The sequence below is a fragment of the Marmota marmota genome, unplaced genomic scaffold (genome assembly GCF_001458135.2).
Source record: "Marmota marmota marmota unplaced genomic scaffold, marMar, whole genome shotgun sequence".
Classification (NCBI taxonomy): domain Eukaryota; kingdom Metazoa; phylum Chordata; class Mammalia; order Rodentia; family Sciuridae; genus Marmota; species Marmota marmota.
In genome coordinates this window covers 13,491,455-13,507,766 of record NW_026000174.1, presented here as the reverse complement: position 1 = coordinate 13,507,766, position 16,312 = coordinate 13,491,455, and the positions used below count along the sequence as shown (strand labels likewise).

At 35.7% G+C, this 16,312-nt stretch overlaps 2 protein-coding genes across 2 annotated transcripts in view; one reads left to right on the top strand and one right to left on the bottom strand.

The window, feature by feature from the left end:
* The window catches only part of Rnf169 (ring finger protein 169), a 111,951-nt gene that overhangs the window by 69,722 nt on the left and 25,917 nt on the right, over positions 1 to 16,312 (top strand). The window contains exon 4 of the mRNA XM_048787883.1: positions 12,153 to 12,299. Within this exon, the coding sequence (XP_048643840.1) occupies positions 12,153 to 12,299 (147 nt within the window). The remainder of the gene's footprint in view (positions 1 to 12,152; positions 12,300 to 16,312) is intronic.
* LOC107156446 (protein AF1q-like) lies at positions 7,092 to 9,649 on the bottom strand. Its single transcript, XM_048787865.1, has 2 exons — positions 9,646 to 9,649; positions 7,092 to 7,532 (listed from the first exon to the last, which is right to left on the bottom strand). The coding sequence occupies exons 1-2, from the start codon at positions 9,647 to 9,649 to the stop codon at positions 7,255 to 7,257; spliced, it is 282 nt and encodes a 93-aa protein (XP_048643822.1). The 3' UTR covers positions 7,092 to 7,254.

Genomic DNA, 16,312 nt, shown 5'->3' with positions numbered 1-16,312 from the left:
GGTGTGTGGGGGGGGGGATAGAACACGCCAGAAAGTGGACTTTTATTGGGAAACAAAAAATTCTGGGGAAAATCCCATCCAATGAAGATTAAGGGGGGGCAGTGTCCCAAGGTCAGGTGCGATGATTGGGTCTTCAGGGGTAGTGGCCAAACACGCCTCCACATACATGGACAAGCCCTCGGACCTGAGAAGGGTGGGAAAAGCTCTGGACACAAGGATGTGTCTAAGCGCCTCTTGCCCAGCCAGGGAGGTAACTCAAATCACGTGTGAGGATGACCTCCCACAGTACACAGCTAAAGTGTGGAAGCAACCCAAGTGTCAATGGGTGAGCAAAATGTAATGGTGGATTATTCAGTTTTTAAAAGGAATGAAATCTTGGGCTGGGATGTAGCTCAGTGGCAAAGCATCTGCCTGCATTCGCAAAGCCCTGGATTCAACCTCCAGTTCCAAAATAAAATAGGAAAGACACATGGCACAACATGGAAGAATTTTGAGGACATTATGCTAAGTGAAATAGCCAGTCACAAGAAAGCAAATGCTATGTGATTTCCATATAATGAGGTATTCAGAGTAGTCAAATTCGGAGAAACAGAATGAGAAATGTGGTTGAAAAGGTTGGGGAAGGGGACAATGGGAGGTATTATTTAATTAATGGGTATAGTTTTAGTTATACAAATGAAAAAGAGTTCTGGAGATGTTGCTGATGGCTGTACAACATAAAGAATATATTTAATATCAATAATAGTTAATGTGGTTACATTTGGTATTTTTTCACAATAAAAAACTAGAAAAAGTAATTTAGTGAGCACAGACCTCTTCTGTGTTTGGCTGTTAGTGGAAAATTCAACTAGCTGATTACAACTAGAAAATCAGTTGAATTCAGTTACTAAAATATTGCCTTAATGAACCTATCTTGCAAAATGTTTATTGTAGTGTTTAAAAGAATAGAAAGCTGGTAGTGAGTTGATGATACTTATAGAACAGATTGTATGACACTTGAAAATTTAAGTGTGCTGTTAAAAAAATATATATATATATATATAAACAAAAATACTTTTCATATATAAAGTTGCTATTTTCTGCTTTTTGATTATAGTCATCCTAGTGGGTATGAAATGGCATCTCATTGGTTTTAATTTACATTTCCCTAATGACTAATAATTTGAGTATATTTTCATGTTTATTTGTCTTCTGTGTGTTTTCTTAGATGTTATGTCTGTTTAAATCTTTTGCATGTTTTTAAATTGGATTACTTTCTTGCTGTTAAATTGTAAGATATCTTTTGTGTATTCTGGGTATGAGTGGATATGAGTTTTTTAAAATTTTTTTGTTATTTTTAAAAATTTAAATGAATTGTTATATGATAGCAGAATGCATTTCAATTCATAGTACACATATAAAGCACAATTTTTCATATCTCTGTTTGTATACAATGTAGAGTCACACCATTCGTGTCTTCATACATGTACTTAGAGTAATGAAGTCCATCTCATTCCACCATCTTTTCCTACCCCTATACCCCCTCCCTTCCCCTTCCTCCCCTTTGCCCTATCTAGAGTTTATTACTTCCATGCCCCGCTCCATTCCTATTATGAATCAGCATCCTTATATCAGAAAAATCATTTGGCATTTGTTTTTTTGGGATTGGCTTACTTCATTTAGCATTATATTCTTGAACTCCATCCATTTACCTGCAAATGCCATGATTTTATTCTCTTTTAATGCTGAGTAATATTCCATTGTGTATGTTCCACAGTTTGTCTTTATCCATCATGAGAACTGCACTTTCGTATCCTAATTACCTCCCAAAGGCCCCAACCTCCTAATATGATGACATTGGGGGTTAGGTTTTCAAAATAGGAATTTTGGGGAGACAAAAACTTACAGTATATAACAGTGGTCAGCTGGTATTCACAAAGGCACAAAAATACTTCAATAGTAAAGAAAAGACTTTCAACAATAGTGCTGGAATAAACTGAACATCTTATGAATAAGTAAAAGTGAATCTTGATCTCTATACCATATGTAAAAGGTGATTTTAAAAACTCAATGTAAAAGCTAAAACTATGCAGAAGAAACCGTAAAGTAAAAAGAATATTTTTGACATTGAGATAGGCAAAGATTTTCTAGAAGGAACATGGACTTTCTAGACTTTATAATCATAGAAAAAAATTATATATTGGACTTTGTCATAGTTAAAAAACAATCTGTCATTAAGGAAATAAAAAGAGCAAAGACTAGAAAAAATATTTGCAAAATGTGTATATTATCAGAATATTTCAAGAACTCTTGTAGGGCTGGAGTTGTAGCTCAGTGGTAGAGTGCCTGCCTAGCATATGTGAGGCCCTGGGTTTGATCCTCAGCACCACATAAAGATAAATAAATAAAGGTAGTGGGTCCATCTACAACTAAAAAAATATGTATATATTTTTTAAAAAAGAACTCTTGTAACTACTAATAAGGTAATAAATAAATAATGAATGAATAATAAAATGGCAAAAGGTTTGAACAGACATTTCACAAAAGAAGATATAATAGTAAGCCCATGAAAAGTCAGTGAACATAATTAGCCATCAGGAAATACTAATTGATACCATAGGGACACTGCCTTGTATCCTCTACAATGGCTAAAATTAAAAGACTAACAGTTCCCATGTGTGACAAGAAAATGTGAGAATGTGGATCAGCTGGAGCTTTTACGCATTGGTAGTGGGAGCCTAAAATGGTATAAGTGGCAGGTTGCTTTATACATTTAAACATAGTTACTGTGTGATCCAGCAATTATACTTGCAGCTGTTAGGCCAACCAAAACAAAAACATTGGTCTATGAAGAGAGATGAATGTTCATAGCTTTGTTTATAATAGCCCCAAATGAAAAAACAACCCAATTGTTCAATACTTGAATGGATTAAAAAAATTTTTTTGGTATATTCCTACAATGAAGTATATCTCATCCATGTAAAGGGATATCTTAATAAAGTGAACAAATCTCAAAAAATATGCTGAGTGAATGATATGTGACACAAAGGAATACATGTTATATAATTTTATAATAGGCAAAACTAATCTGTAGTCATTAGAATGGTGGTTGCCTAGTGCTGAGTGGGTTAGGAGATTGATTACTGATGTGCTCAGAGGGACTTTTTTGGGTGGTAATAATTATTCTATATCTTGATTAGGCAAATATTTACATGGATATATACATTTGTCAAAAGCCATTGAATTGTACATTCCATGTGTTCATTTTAGCATATGTAGATTATATGCCTTAACATAGCTGAATTTAAAAAGTTAATTCTAAGTAAATAGTAGATTAAAATGTCATATAATAAGCTCCTAAAGATAACATGGAAGAATATTCTTATGACCTCATGGAAAGCAAAATTTCTTAAATGGTGTATAAAGAGCACTAACCATAATATAAAAGATTAATAAATTTAACTGCATTAAAACCTGGAATTTCTTATCTTCAAAAGATGGTACCAAACTAGGTACAGTGGTTACTCCTGTAGTCCCAGCTACTCAAGAGGCTGAGGCAGGAGGATCCAGGTTTGAGGCCAGTCTCAGCAACTTAGTGAGACTCATCTCAAAAATTATTTTTAAAATAAAAAATTAGAAGTGACAACCATTGTCCAGTGGTAAAGTGCCCCTTGATTCAATCCCCAGTACCAAGGGCATGGGTGGAGAAGGTAGTACTAAGAGTGAAAAAGGTAAACTTCTATGTGAAAGGGAGGGGAAAAAAAAAAAAAAAAATATATATATATATATATATATATACACACACACACACACACACACACACATACATACATACACATACAAGTGTGTGTCTTTTCATTTTTAGTCCATTTTCTCTTGCTATAATAAAATATCTGAGACTGGGTATTTATAAAGAATAGAAATTTATTTGGCTTTTGGCTCTGGAGACTGCAAAGTCTTAGAGCATGGTGTTGGCATCTGCCTATCATTTTGTGAGGACCTTGCTGTGTCACAGTGTGACATAGAGCATGACATGGTGAGACAGTAAGTATGCTATCTCTCTTCCTTTTATAAAGCCAGTTATGATACTCCACCCTTACGACCTCATCTAATCCTAATCTCTCAAAGTCCCTGCCTCCAAATACTACTAACATATGAATTTGATTAAGTTTCCAACACTTGGACTTTTGAGGAACACCTTTAAATTGTAGCATACTTACATATCTTACATGTCTGTGTATTTTTCCTGACAATTGACTCATATCCAAAGAATAAAACTTAAACTTACTAAAAGGAAAAAACCCAAACATCTAAGAAAGCGAAGATATGAATAGCCATTTCATAAAAGGGGATTTCCAAGTAGTAAATTTAAGATTGTTCTGTACCTTTAGTTTTTAGAGAAATGCAGATTAAAATAATGCAGTACCAACCCACTGGAATGGCTAAAATAGACAGTATTGGGTGTTAGTAAAGCTGGAAGCACCTCTTGTTCTACACTAGAAGGTGGGAGTGTGTAACTTGTATGTTCAATTTGGAAACTGTGGCAGCATGCCTATATCTTATGTCTTAGCAGTTTCTTTTTTAGACACTGTTCCATAGTGCACATACGCCTGGATACATACATACTGAAGGATGTTATGTATCCTTTAGCATATGTTGAGTATGTACCTTAACATAACTGAATTTAAAAAGTCAATTCCAAGTAAATTGTAGATTAAAATGTTATATAATAACAAATATAATAAATCCTTATATAATCCATATAATAAATCCTTATTTATTTATAAATAACCCAAAACTAGAAACTATGAATTCATATTTGTCACCAACAGAATGGTTAAATTGTTTGTATACAATAATAGAATACAATAAAACAAAATGGGAAGGTATAAGCTACTGTTTGAGTAGGTTAATTATGGGTTAATCATACAAATAGAATGTTGTGTGATATAAGATAGTCAGTAAACATAAAACTTCATTTATGTAAAATTCAAAATATCTAAAATGATTTTAGAGTGTTAGAAGCCAGAATCATGGTTACTTTTGAGTGAGGAAGAGGCGCAAAGGGGTACTGGTATTAAGCTATTTCTTTATTTGGGTGGTGGCTATGTATGTATATTTATTTTGTATAACTTTTAATGCCTTACATTTATGATTTATGTGCTTTTCTGTGTGTATATTATATTTTGATTTTTAATACAATTTTTTAAAAATATTTATTTTTTTAGTTGTAGTTGGACATAATAACTTTATTTTAATGTGGTGCTGAGGATCGAACCCAGGGCCTCTCACGTGCTAGGCAAGCGTTCTACCACTGAGCCACAACCCCAGCCTCATATTTTGATTTTTTAAAGTTTAATTTTTAGCTGGGTGTGGTGATGCATGCCTATAATCCCAGCACTCTGGAGGCTGAGTTAGAAAGACTGAACGTTTGAGACTCTGTCTCAAAATAAAAAACAAAAAGGGCTAAGAATCTAACTCAGTGATGGAGCACCTCTGGGTTCAATCCCTAGTTTTTGCAAAAATAAATTAATTTATTAATAATAAGTAAATTTTAAAAATAGGCAAAGCAAAGATATTTTCAGGAAATGTATGGTATTCTTTTAAAAAAAATTTTGTAGTTGTGATGGACAGCATGCCATTATTTTGTTTATTTTTATGCAGTGCTAAGGATCAAACCCAGTGCTTCACACATGACTGAGCCACAATGCAACCCCTAGTATTCTTGATAGTGTGGCTGAGTATGAGATTAACATATAGAAGTAAACTTTTTCTCTGGTAATTGGCACCTGTAAATAGAAGTTATAAAAATAATTCCATTTATAGTAGTGAGCAGCTGCATTATAACTTCTTGTTTAGGTTCCTACTGCTTACATCTTATTTCTAGCTCCAGGACTTCTCTGTTATCCCTGCTACTGGGCCCATCATGGGAACTGACTCTGGCTATACAAGTTACTCTGAGGGATACTTAACACTCCTTGGAGTGAACTTTGATCGGTGGGATGTGGGAGCCAATAGATATATGCTTCTCTTTTTTGGTGGGTGGGGAGGATTGAATGTTTTTATTAAATAAATGAGTAATTAGCACAAATCAGCAGCAATAATTTTGGAAGGAGTGGGAACAAGGTGTAGGGGCAGAATGTAATTGTTCATATTATGGTCTTAAGGTAGCTTTAGAACTATGCATCAGGCTCATTGATTAGTAGTATTATATATTGCAAATGAGGAAGGGGCAAGACTAAATATTTAGGACCAAACCTTATGCTTTTTAGAAGACTGAATCAGAACCTTGCAAATTATCCTAATAGCAAGGTTTCTTCTTAAGATTTGAAATCTGATTTTTCTCAGCTAGAATTATCAATCCATAATTAGCAAAGTTGTGAGTAAGCTGAAGAACATCCTTTTGGACTTTGGAGGCTGACAAAAGGATCACAAGTTCAAGGCCAGCAACTTAGACACTACCCTGTCTCAAAATTAAAAAAATAAAATGGGCTAGGATGTAGTTCAGTGGTAGAATGCCCCTGGGTTGGATCCCTAGTACTGCAGAAAACAAAGAATGCTTTTTGGAAGGAAAGAGCTTCAACTATTTCTGAAATGATTTAGTGCTTTTCCATATTTTCATAATGTATTGTTTCCTTGTTTTATACCTTTACCCCAATTTCTCTGGAGAAAAGAATGTATTATAAGAAGGAGCAGGATTAAAAAAGAAGATCGTCACCTTACATTTTGGAAATCATTCTGTTGTGGCAAATCATCTTAAAAATTAGAAGGTTTTCATTAACCCTGGGAAAAAATACTTAAATTTACTGGTAACTACAGGAAACTACAAAGGTTTGAGCAATCTTTTTCTTTTTTTGTGGTGCCTAGGGATCAAACCCAAGGTCTCACATATACCAAGCAAGTGCTCTACCCTCTGATTAGAGCAATCTTTGAAGCTGATTAAAAATGGAATCAAAACTGTCTTCCATTTTGTAATACTCTACTACTCCCTGATGTCTCCACGAAGCTTATTTTCTGGGGTTAATAATCCAGGGGGTGGGGGTGGGATTTCTGTGATCCTATACTCCATTGCTTGAACCTTTTACTTTGGTTTGAGGGCTTTTGATAGAAACAGAGTAGATAGATAGATAAATAAGTAAAACTCAACTGGCAGACTCATCAGCACTATCAACACAATAGAGGGAAGAGAACAAGATTAATTTGGGAAAGGAATGAGAAAGAGGCTTGAAAGAGAAGACAATAAGGGCAAGGTGGTGGGAAAGAAAAGTCTTGGCCTTAGAGCAAGTCCAATTCCAAGGAGTGGGTGCTGGCAATGGGAGCTCTCCAGAAGTTGAAGGTGCTGTACTCTAGGAGGGTATCGCCTTCTGCCTTTTTCTCATGTTCTACTCCTGTTGCTTGCCAGATCATTTTGCCAACACTGCTGTCCTTGATCTTGTAGGTGGGTGTATCTGACAGACCCAGGCCTTCCAGCTCCAACAGATCCAGTTCTGGTATAGGCATCCTCCAGAAAAGAAAGGAGCGGTACTGGCTACTCACAGGGTCCCTCTTAGTTTCTTGTTATCAGTGAATTACCAGCGTGTTCCAAAGATGGAGAGAGGGCCTCAGGAGCTCTGGGGTCTGCTTGGGGAAGGAGGAAAAGGAAGCTGCTGAGGTTTGGAAGGCTTTGTCCCCTCACTCCCTCTCCCTCCGCCCTCTCTGCCCTCTTGGCTAATTTGAATGATTATGCTTATCTTTTTTTTTTTTTGACCATCTTGTAATGAATTTCCTACAGTTTCTCATATTGTCCCTGACGGCTGAGCCAACTGTTGCGCCACTTTGTTTTGGCTCTCTCTTTCCCTTTTATGCTACTACATCATCAAGTCCTGCTTCCCAAGAAAGTATTAATGTATAAAATACCTTCTCAGACTGCTCAGGTCCCACCATAGAAATCACCTAAATCAAAATGTCAGTAGCTCTGAAGTTGAGTATCTGAAGTCAAGAGGTTTACTTTAAAATCCAAGCTCTTCAGTATTCAGTCTCTGTAACTTTGGAAATAACAGAGTCAACTTTTCAGGTCTATAAAATGGTAATTATAAATAGATACAAATACAGTCCATAAGGATTAAATGAGATAAGCTTTATAAACTTAATACCTGGAACAGAGAAGATTTCAGTAAATAGTAGCTATTGATATTTCTTATTCATGTTTATTATGCTACTTTCTGACCCTCCCTGAGGAGTTTTCAGTGTAAAAATACTTTCCTAGAGCCCAAGTTTTCATATCATTTGTTGGGGGTGGGGGGGTTGTACTGGGAATTGATCCGAGGAACACTTAACCATTGAGTCACATCCCCAGCCCTTTTTATATTTAATTTAGAGACAGGGTCTCACTAAGTTGCTTAGGGCCTTGCTAAGTTGCTGAGGCTGGCTTTGAACTTGCCATCCTCCTGCCTCAGCCTCTTGAGCTGCTGGGATTATAGGTATACACTACCATGGCTAGCAAAGTTCTCATATCCTTATAAATGACCACCAAGGAACAAAAAACTCACCTTCTACAGAACTGGGTTATGAAGATATAGTGAAAACAAACCTCCAACTCAGATTTGTTTTTTCCTGCTGCACTCTCACAGCATAGATCACTTCTGACATCAAGCATGTGACGCTTTTCCAGTCACCAAGCAAGTAATCAGTTCTACAGTGAATACCACCTGGGTGTCCCCTAATTTATTTATATTTTGACAGAGTCTACTTGGAGATAGTGTCAGATTCCATATGTTCAGGGATCGATCCCCATGGATGCCTCTGGTTGGTTTGCCTATGCTTCTAACTGATTAGCTGTAAATTGCTGTTCCCAAAACTCCCTCCTAAAATAGTTTGATTATTTTGCTAGGGTGATTCACAGGACTCACGGAAATACTTACGTTAACCAGTTTATTCGAAAGGATATCATAGGGGGCTGGAGTTGCAGCTTACTGGTAGAGCACTTGTCTAGCATGAGTGAGGCACTGGGTTCAATCATTGGCACCACATTAAAATAAATAAATAAATAAAAGACATTGTGTCCATCTATGACTTAAAAAAATTTAAGAAGCAGAAAGGATATCACAAAGGATATAAAAATGAAGAATTACATAGGGCCAATCATGTGGAAAGGAATGTGGAGCTTCCATGCCCTCTCAGATATCCTATCCCACAGGAGCCTTCCTGTGCTTAGCTATTCAGAAGTTCTCTGAACCCTGTACTTTCAGGTTTTTTCAATCATGCTCATGTGGAGCATGATTGAAACATGGACAATTGTGTTCAAATGTGAGTGGGCAAAAAGGGTATGATGTAATGCTATTATACTACCTGGGGAAACTTAGCAAGGCCTGTTTGTTCATTCTTCTTGGCATTTCTGTGTAGCCTTCCTGGGTATAGATAGGACCCCTCCTGAAATGGAGAGGTCTTTGTGTGGTCTACTATTAGACAAAGTAGGCAAGAGAATTTCTTTAGGGTCAGGTCCAACACAGAAAAGGTGACAGGCGGAGTGTATGGGGGGCAGGAGAAGGTCAGAGAAAAAGCGATTTTGATTTCTTGAGGCCTGAAATGCCCCAACATTATTCTAGTTACTTAGGAAATAACAAGGACTGTGAGAGTTATGAGTCAGAAAAGGACAAAACCAAAAAAATATATATCTTAGTATCTCACCCATATAGAAGAAAACACCAACATTATTCATGTGAAGATTTAAATGGAGGGCTGGAGTTGTAGCTCAATGATACAGCGCTTGCCTAGCATATGTGAGGCACTGGGTTTGATCCTCAGCACCACATAAAAATAAGTAAATAAAGGTATTATGTCCATCTACAACTAAAAAAATATATATTTTTTTGAAAGAATAAATTCCAATGATCTCTACAAAAAATTTTAAAAAGATTTAAATGGATGAATGACTTTCACTTTTGTAAACTGTTAGCTTTGTTAAGATGATGATTTCTTAGCAGTGATTCTCCATTGCAATGAAAACTATGTTTTGCCAACAAGTCTATTATTAAAAATTTGGAGCAGCAATACAGATTATTAGGGGGCAAAAATATACATCCTTAAACACTAAACAAAATCGTACTAAAATGTATAAAACTAAATTTTGTACTTAGAAGATAGCATTTGTTTATTGCGGGAGGAGACTAACTTGTGCATCTAGGATGTTTAGCAACAATCCCTGACCTCTGTCCACCAGATGCTAGTAGTCCACTCCTCCAGTAATGACAACAAAAAGTGTCTGCAGACAAATGTTCCCTTGGGGGCAAAATTCATCCTTGGTTGAGAGCCATTGAGACAGATTTAGAGTTGAATTCTAGGGCCTATTGGTGAATCAATTTGAACACATTATCTGACTCTTAGATAATATGTGTGTGTGTGTGTATATACACACACACGTATCATGCTGAACTTAGCATTTGACACATAAGAGTTTATTAAATAATAAAATTATTATGGTAAAACCCAATTTCTTTTGTGCTGTTCTGCTTATCTTATGAAGTAAAATGCCCGTTAGTGTAGTATTTGATCAAATTGTTGAACAAGAACTTCTAAGATCTTAAAAGACATTGATTCCTTTATGTGAGCAACATAGGCTTTTGTTTTGTTTTCTCCCCAGCTATGGTTTTATTTTATTTTTCTTTCCCTTGTGTTCTTGTTTGATTTGTGCATGGTGTGCTTTGCATACTCATAATTTTTTTTTTTTTTTTTTTTTTGTACTGGGGATTGAATTCAGAGTCACTTAACCACTGATCCATATCCCCAGCTCTTTTTTAAAAATGTTTTTATTTTGAGACAGTGTCTCAGTAAGTCCTTAAGGACTCACTAATTTGCTAAGGCTCATCTTGAACTTGCAGTCCTCCTACTTCAGCCTCTGGAGTTGCTGGGATTTCAGTGTGAGCCATTGCACCTCTTGAATTAGACTCAGTGTCTTAAAGACTAGTTCATGCTTACAGGAATCAGGCCTAAAGAAATTTACCTAAAGAAAAAAAAGAAAGAAATTGGAAAGATAAAACTAAGGTTCTATTGTTATTTATTATTATGGTGTTTTTGTTGTTGTTAACCTTGAGGCAACAGCCTATCAGAATTTTTTTTTGCAAGAATGGTTGAAATTATTAATATCCTATAATTGACTTGATATATATTATCATTTAAATTTTATTGAAGCCCTTGATTCATGATGCACCGCAAGGAACTATATTAAATACTATGTTTTATGCTATCTCATTTACTCCTTCCAGCAAGCTCTGCAAAGAAAAAAGCATTATCCCTACTTTGGAGTAAGCAAATGGTGATTCATTTGCCTCAATATCACTCAGATTTTTATTCCAAACCCATGCTATTTTCATAAATGCCATGCTATCTCCCCCAAATGAGGAACATATGCCTTTGCTTTAAATTTCTTTGTAGAGCTTGTGTCCTTTTTTGGCACTAGAGATTGAACTCAGGGACATCCTGCCATTGAGCTACACCCCATCCCTTTTAATTTTAATTTTTGAGACAGGGTCTCTCTCTTAGTTGCCCAGGCTGGCCTTGAACTTTCAATCCTCCTGCCTCAACCTCCTGAGTAGCTGGGATTGTAAGCATGCATCTTAGACCATGGATCTCAATGTATCCTGTAACCATAGGATAAGAGCATAAAATGTAGAACACTGGAACTGTAATAAGTCATGTTTTTGGTGTCGCTAATGAGATCTAGTCCAGTTTCTCTGGTTTTTGGCTGCTTCTGCTCTTGTCCAATATAGTTATACTGGGATTATAGAAGTGTGGAGAATTTTTAGGTTTACTTTTTTGTGTGAGGCTATTTTTTGATTAGCTCTTATGGTTTCATATTACTTAAAAATGCAGAGCAGGGTTAGGGATATATCTTAATGGTAGAGCTCTAGTATAGTAAGCACAAGACCATAGGTTGAATTTTAATCCCCAGCACTGCCAAAAGAAGAAAAGAAAAGAAAAAAAAAATGCAGAGCAGTTAAATCTTTTAAATCATGAAGTATATATTTGGTAAGAGCCAAGTAAAGGCAGATTTACATTTTGAAAATCAAGAAGGCTATATCTGAGAAGAAAAGCAGTCTTTAAAACTGCCTTGTGATCTGTTTGTACTCTGTTGACTAAAGAGGTTTTTAAGTCTAGAATTGCTTAAAACTACTGTCTGTGTAATTTGCATTTTTTAGCTGAGAGAAGAAAAGTTGCAAGAGGAAAAAACTTCTGAAGACCAAATCCACAAGCTGTTACCAGAGGACACAGAAACAGGGAAAAGGAAAATGGATGAACAGAAAAAAAGAGATGAGCCATTAGTAATGAAAACAAATCTGGAACATGTAAGTAGATCACCTTCTTGATGGACATCTGCCTCAAAAATCAGCAATTACCCAGGGGAAATGAATCTGAAAGTTTTATTAGTGAACTATGAGACCAGTAATGGTCATTATATGCAGTGAATATTGTAGCCTCTGGATGAGAGGTAGAGAAAATAATTTTTGAATGGGACATGAGATCTGGAACAGTGTGGGGGCAGGAAATGGTGAGTGAGATGAAAAACCTAGTCTAGTATATATACCATGGTTATGTTTTATATGTATATTGACATTTTAACTTCCATGTTGTTGTTTTATAATTTTTTTTTAGTTGTAGATGGACACAATACCTTTATTTTGTTAGTTTATTTTTATGTGATGCTGAGAATTGAGCCCAGAGCCTCACACGTGCAAGGCAAGTGCTCTACTGCTGAGCCACAACCCCAGTCCCCCCATGTTGTTCTTTGACATTTAAGTTTTATATTCTTTTTCTTTGCAGTACCAAGAATTAAACCCAGGAATGTTCTCCCATGAGCTACACCCCTAGCCCTTTTTATTTGTCTGTTTTTGTGGTGCTGGGGATTGAATTTAGGGTTTCATGCATCCTAGGCAAGCACTCTGCCACTAGCTACATTCCCAGCCCACCCCCAGCCCTTTTCTTTTTCCTTCCTTCCTTCCTTCCTTCCTTCCTTCCTTCCTTCCTTCCTTCCTTCCTTCCTTCCTTCTATCTTTTCTCTCTTTCTTTTTTCTTTTTTTGAGATGGTCTTGCTGAGTTATTGAAGCTGGCCCCAAATTTATGATCTCCTGCCTCAACCTCCTGAGTCATTGGCATTATAGGTGTGCCCCACTAAGCTTGGCTCCTCAGTTTTATACATTTTATATCTTCAACTATATTTCCTTAAAGCTTATATTTCACTTGCCTTTATTCTTTATAATACCCTAGATAGAACAATGGTTAGACATAAGGTACATTCTCAATATTAGTTTAAGCTTAACCTAATTATATATTTGTTTTAGTGAGGTTTTTTGCTGCTGTGACCAAAAGATCTGGCAAAAATAGCATAGAGGAGGAAAAGTTTATTTGGGGCTCATAGTTTCAGAAGTCTCAGTCAATAGATGGCCAACTCCATTGCTTTGGGCCTGAGGAGAGAGAAACCTTCAAGGCGGAAGAGTGTGTTAGAAGAGAGCAGTTCAAGAGTGTGTTAGAAGAGAGCAGTTCAGGACATGGCAACAAAGAACCAGAAAGAAAGCTTTGCTCTCCATGGACAAAATATATATTCCGAAGGCATGCTCCCAGTGATCTACCTCCTTCAGCTATCTCTACCATCCAGTTAATCCTTCAAGTGGATTAATGTGCTGATTAGGTTAAGGCTCATAACCCAATCAACCCAATTGAGTCAAATCTTGACTGAATTTTTTCACTACTTATTTACCAAGTAAATTACTGGAAAGAGTTGTAAGTTATGAATTTAACTTGTAAAGAAAGCACTTTGCGAAGATCCACTAATTACATTCAAATGGACAATTGCAATTGAGTTTAAAAATTTTTTTTTTTTAGTTGTAGTTGTGCACATACTTTTCTTTTATTTATTTATTTTTATGTGATGCTGAGGATTGGACCCAGTGCCTCACATGTGCTAGGCAAGTGCTTTACCACTGAGCCACAATCCTAGCCCCTACAATTGAGTTTTATTTCTTTAGTAAGTCATATTGGATTGGACATTTGTTGCTTGCTGTACGTACTAAACATATCTTTAGAGTTATAACTTCTAAAATACTTTGATTCACCTTGTTGATATTTTAGTTTATCTTTCTAATGAACTGGAATTATAAAGCTTTAGCATATATAATGACAGGCAACATAGCAGAGTAGAAAAATAATCTGTGGCCCAGAAGTCTAACTCTTGGATTCCAGCATTATAGTTAAGTGTACAACTTAGGCTAGGTTACTTAATATCTAAGCTTTTAGTTTGATTTTTGTGAAGGTATTTTTCTTGAACTCGAAATATTGAAATTAAGCTTTCTTGGGTCATTGGTATTTGTTGATTGCTACATACAGCAGGGTTTCTGATTCCAATAATAATAACAATAGTAATTATTGTTAAAATAACTACTTTAATTTTAGAAGATTCCATACTTCTGAAAGATTCAGTTTAACAAGCATGAAGTGCTATGTACTTTTAATGCTCTGTGTTGAAGGAACCACAAAGGTCAAAAGACTGCTACTGGATGAGGATACAGTTTAGTTAGAAAGATACATGGTGGTTTTATGCATATAGTATGTCTTCTGACCGGTATTCCTGGCTATGATCTGTGGTCTCTGAAGACTGCAGCTCCACCTCTTCACTTCATCAGGACCATATGTAGAGCCCTCGGGCAAAACAACACAGAAGTGCCTTTCTTTTTAGGACAAACCAGCCTTTTTTTTTATTGTCACAACATTCTTTATTTTTTTAGTTGTAGATGGACACAATACTTTTATATTATTTATATATTTTTATACTGTGCTGAGGATCAAACCCAGTGCCTAACACATGCTAGGCAAGAGCTCTACCACTGAGCTATACCTACAGCCCTGTTGCAACATTCTTACAAGAAAGCTTTCACTTTTATATCAAGAAGTTGAGGGAAACTAATGAGGAACAAACTTGTACAGGATTCACAGTTACCAAATCCACACTAGAACATCTGACTTCATGTTCTTTCCTTGAAGAGGTTTTAGTTTTTTGTTGTAGAGTTGGGCAAAAGTGAGTTTTAGTACCAGGTCTTCCAAATACCTAATTTGTAACTATGATAAACTGACTTAGACTGCTTATTCTCAGTTTTCTCATCCATAAAATTGGATAAATAATAATACTAGCAATTACTTCATGATATGGTAGATATTAAGTCAAATTTTTTTAAGTAATGATTTTTTTTGTTGTTGTTCCTGGCAATAATGCAAATGACTATTAGGACATAAAAGTAATACTTTTGTATTTATGTATGTATGTATGTATGTATGTTTATTCATTTTTCAATGCTGGATATTGAACATGACTTCAGACATGAAGTGGTTTACCCCTGAAGAAAATCCTCTATTCAGCAATTCTTTTTTTTTTTTTTTCCTGTTCTGTACTTGTTTATTTGGTTACCAGTGTATTTCAAGTACCATCATTTTAAAAATAAATTTTGGAAACAGAATATATGAATATTTCCTGAACACTTTGCTGAAGAGCATCAGATCTGATTACATCTCTAAGGGAATACCAGGGAGAAACTTAAAAGATACTAATGGGGGCTGGGGATGTGGCTCAAGCGGTAGCGCGCTCGCCTGGCATGCGTGCGGCCCGGGTTCGATCCTCAGCACCACATACAAACAAAGATGTTGTGTCCGCCGAAAACTAAAATAAATAAATAAATATTTAAAAAAAAAAAAAAAAGATACTAATGACTAATCTAGAACCACTTCTTAGAATCAATCACTACATTTCACAAACTTTTTCTTTTTAAAGTGAGAAGAATGCTGGTGCAGAATTAGAGATAATCTGAGCTTGATAATTGCAGCAGTCACCAAATGATAACTGATGCAAAAGGCATGTGGCTTTGGAGAGAGTCTGTCACGCTTCCAAGAAGGCTCACATTTTATATTATTTCAACTAGTTGCCAGGATTTGAGACAGATCAAAAATTATGAGAGAAGGTCTAATCAATATTAGATTAAGAACTGAAATCCTAACAAGTTCCACTGAACATGCTTAATATTTTACTCTCTGTACTCTTGAAATTTATTTTCAAAACTTCTTGTGATTATTAAAATATCCACATTCTTAATTATGATATTATTATTTTTTTAATTTTTGTTGTTGGTTGTTCAAAACGTTACATAGTTCTTGATATATCATATTTCACACTTTGATTCAAGTGGGTTATGAACTCCCATTTTTACCCCGTATACAGATTGCAGAATCACATCAATTACACATCCATTGATTTACATATTGCCATACTAGTGTCTGTTGTATTCTGCTGCCTTTCCTATCCTCTACTATCCCCCCT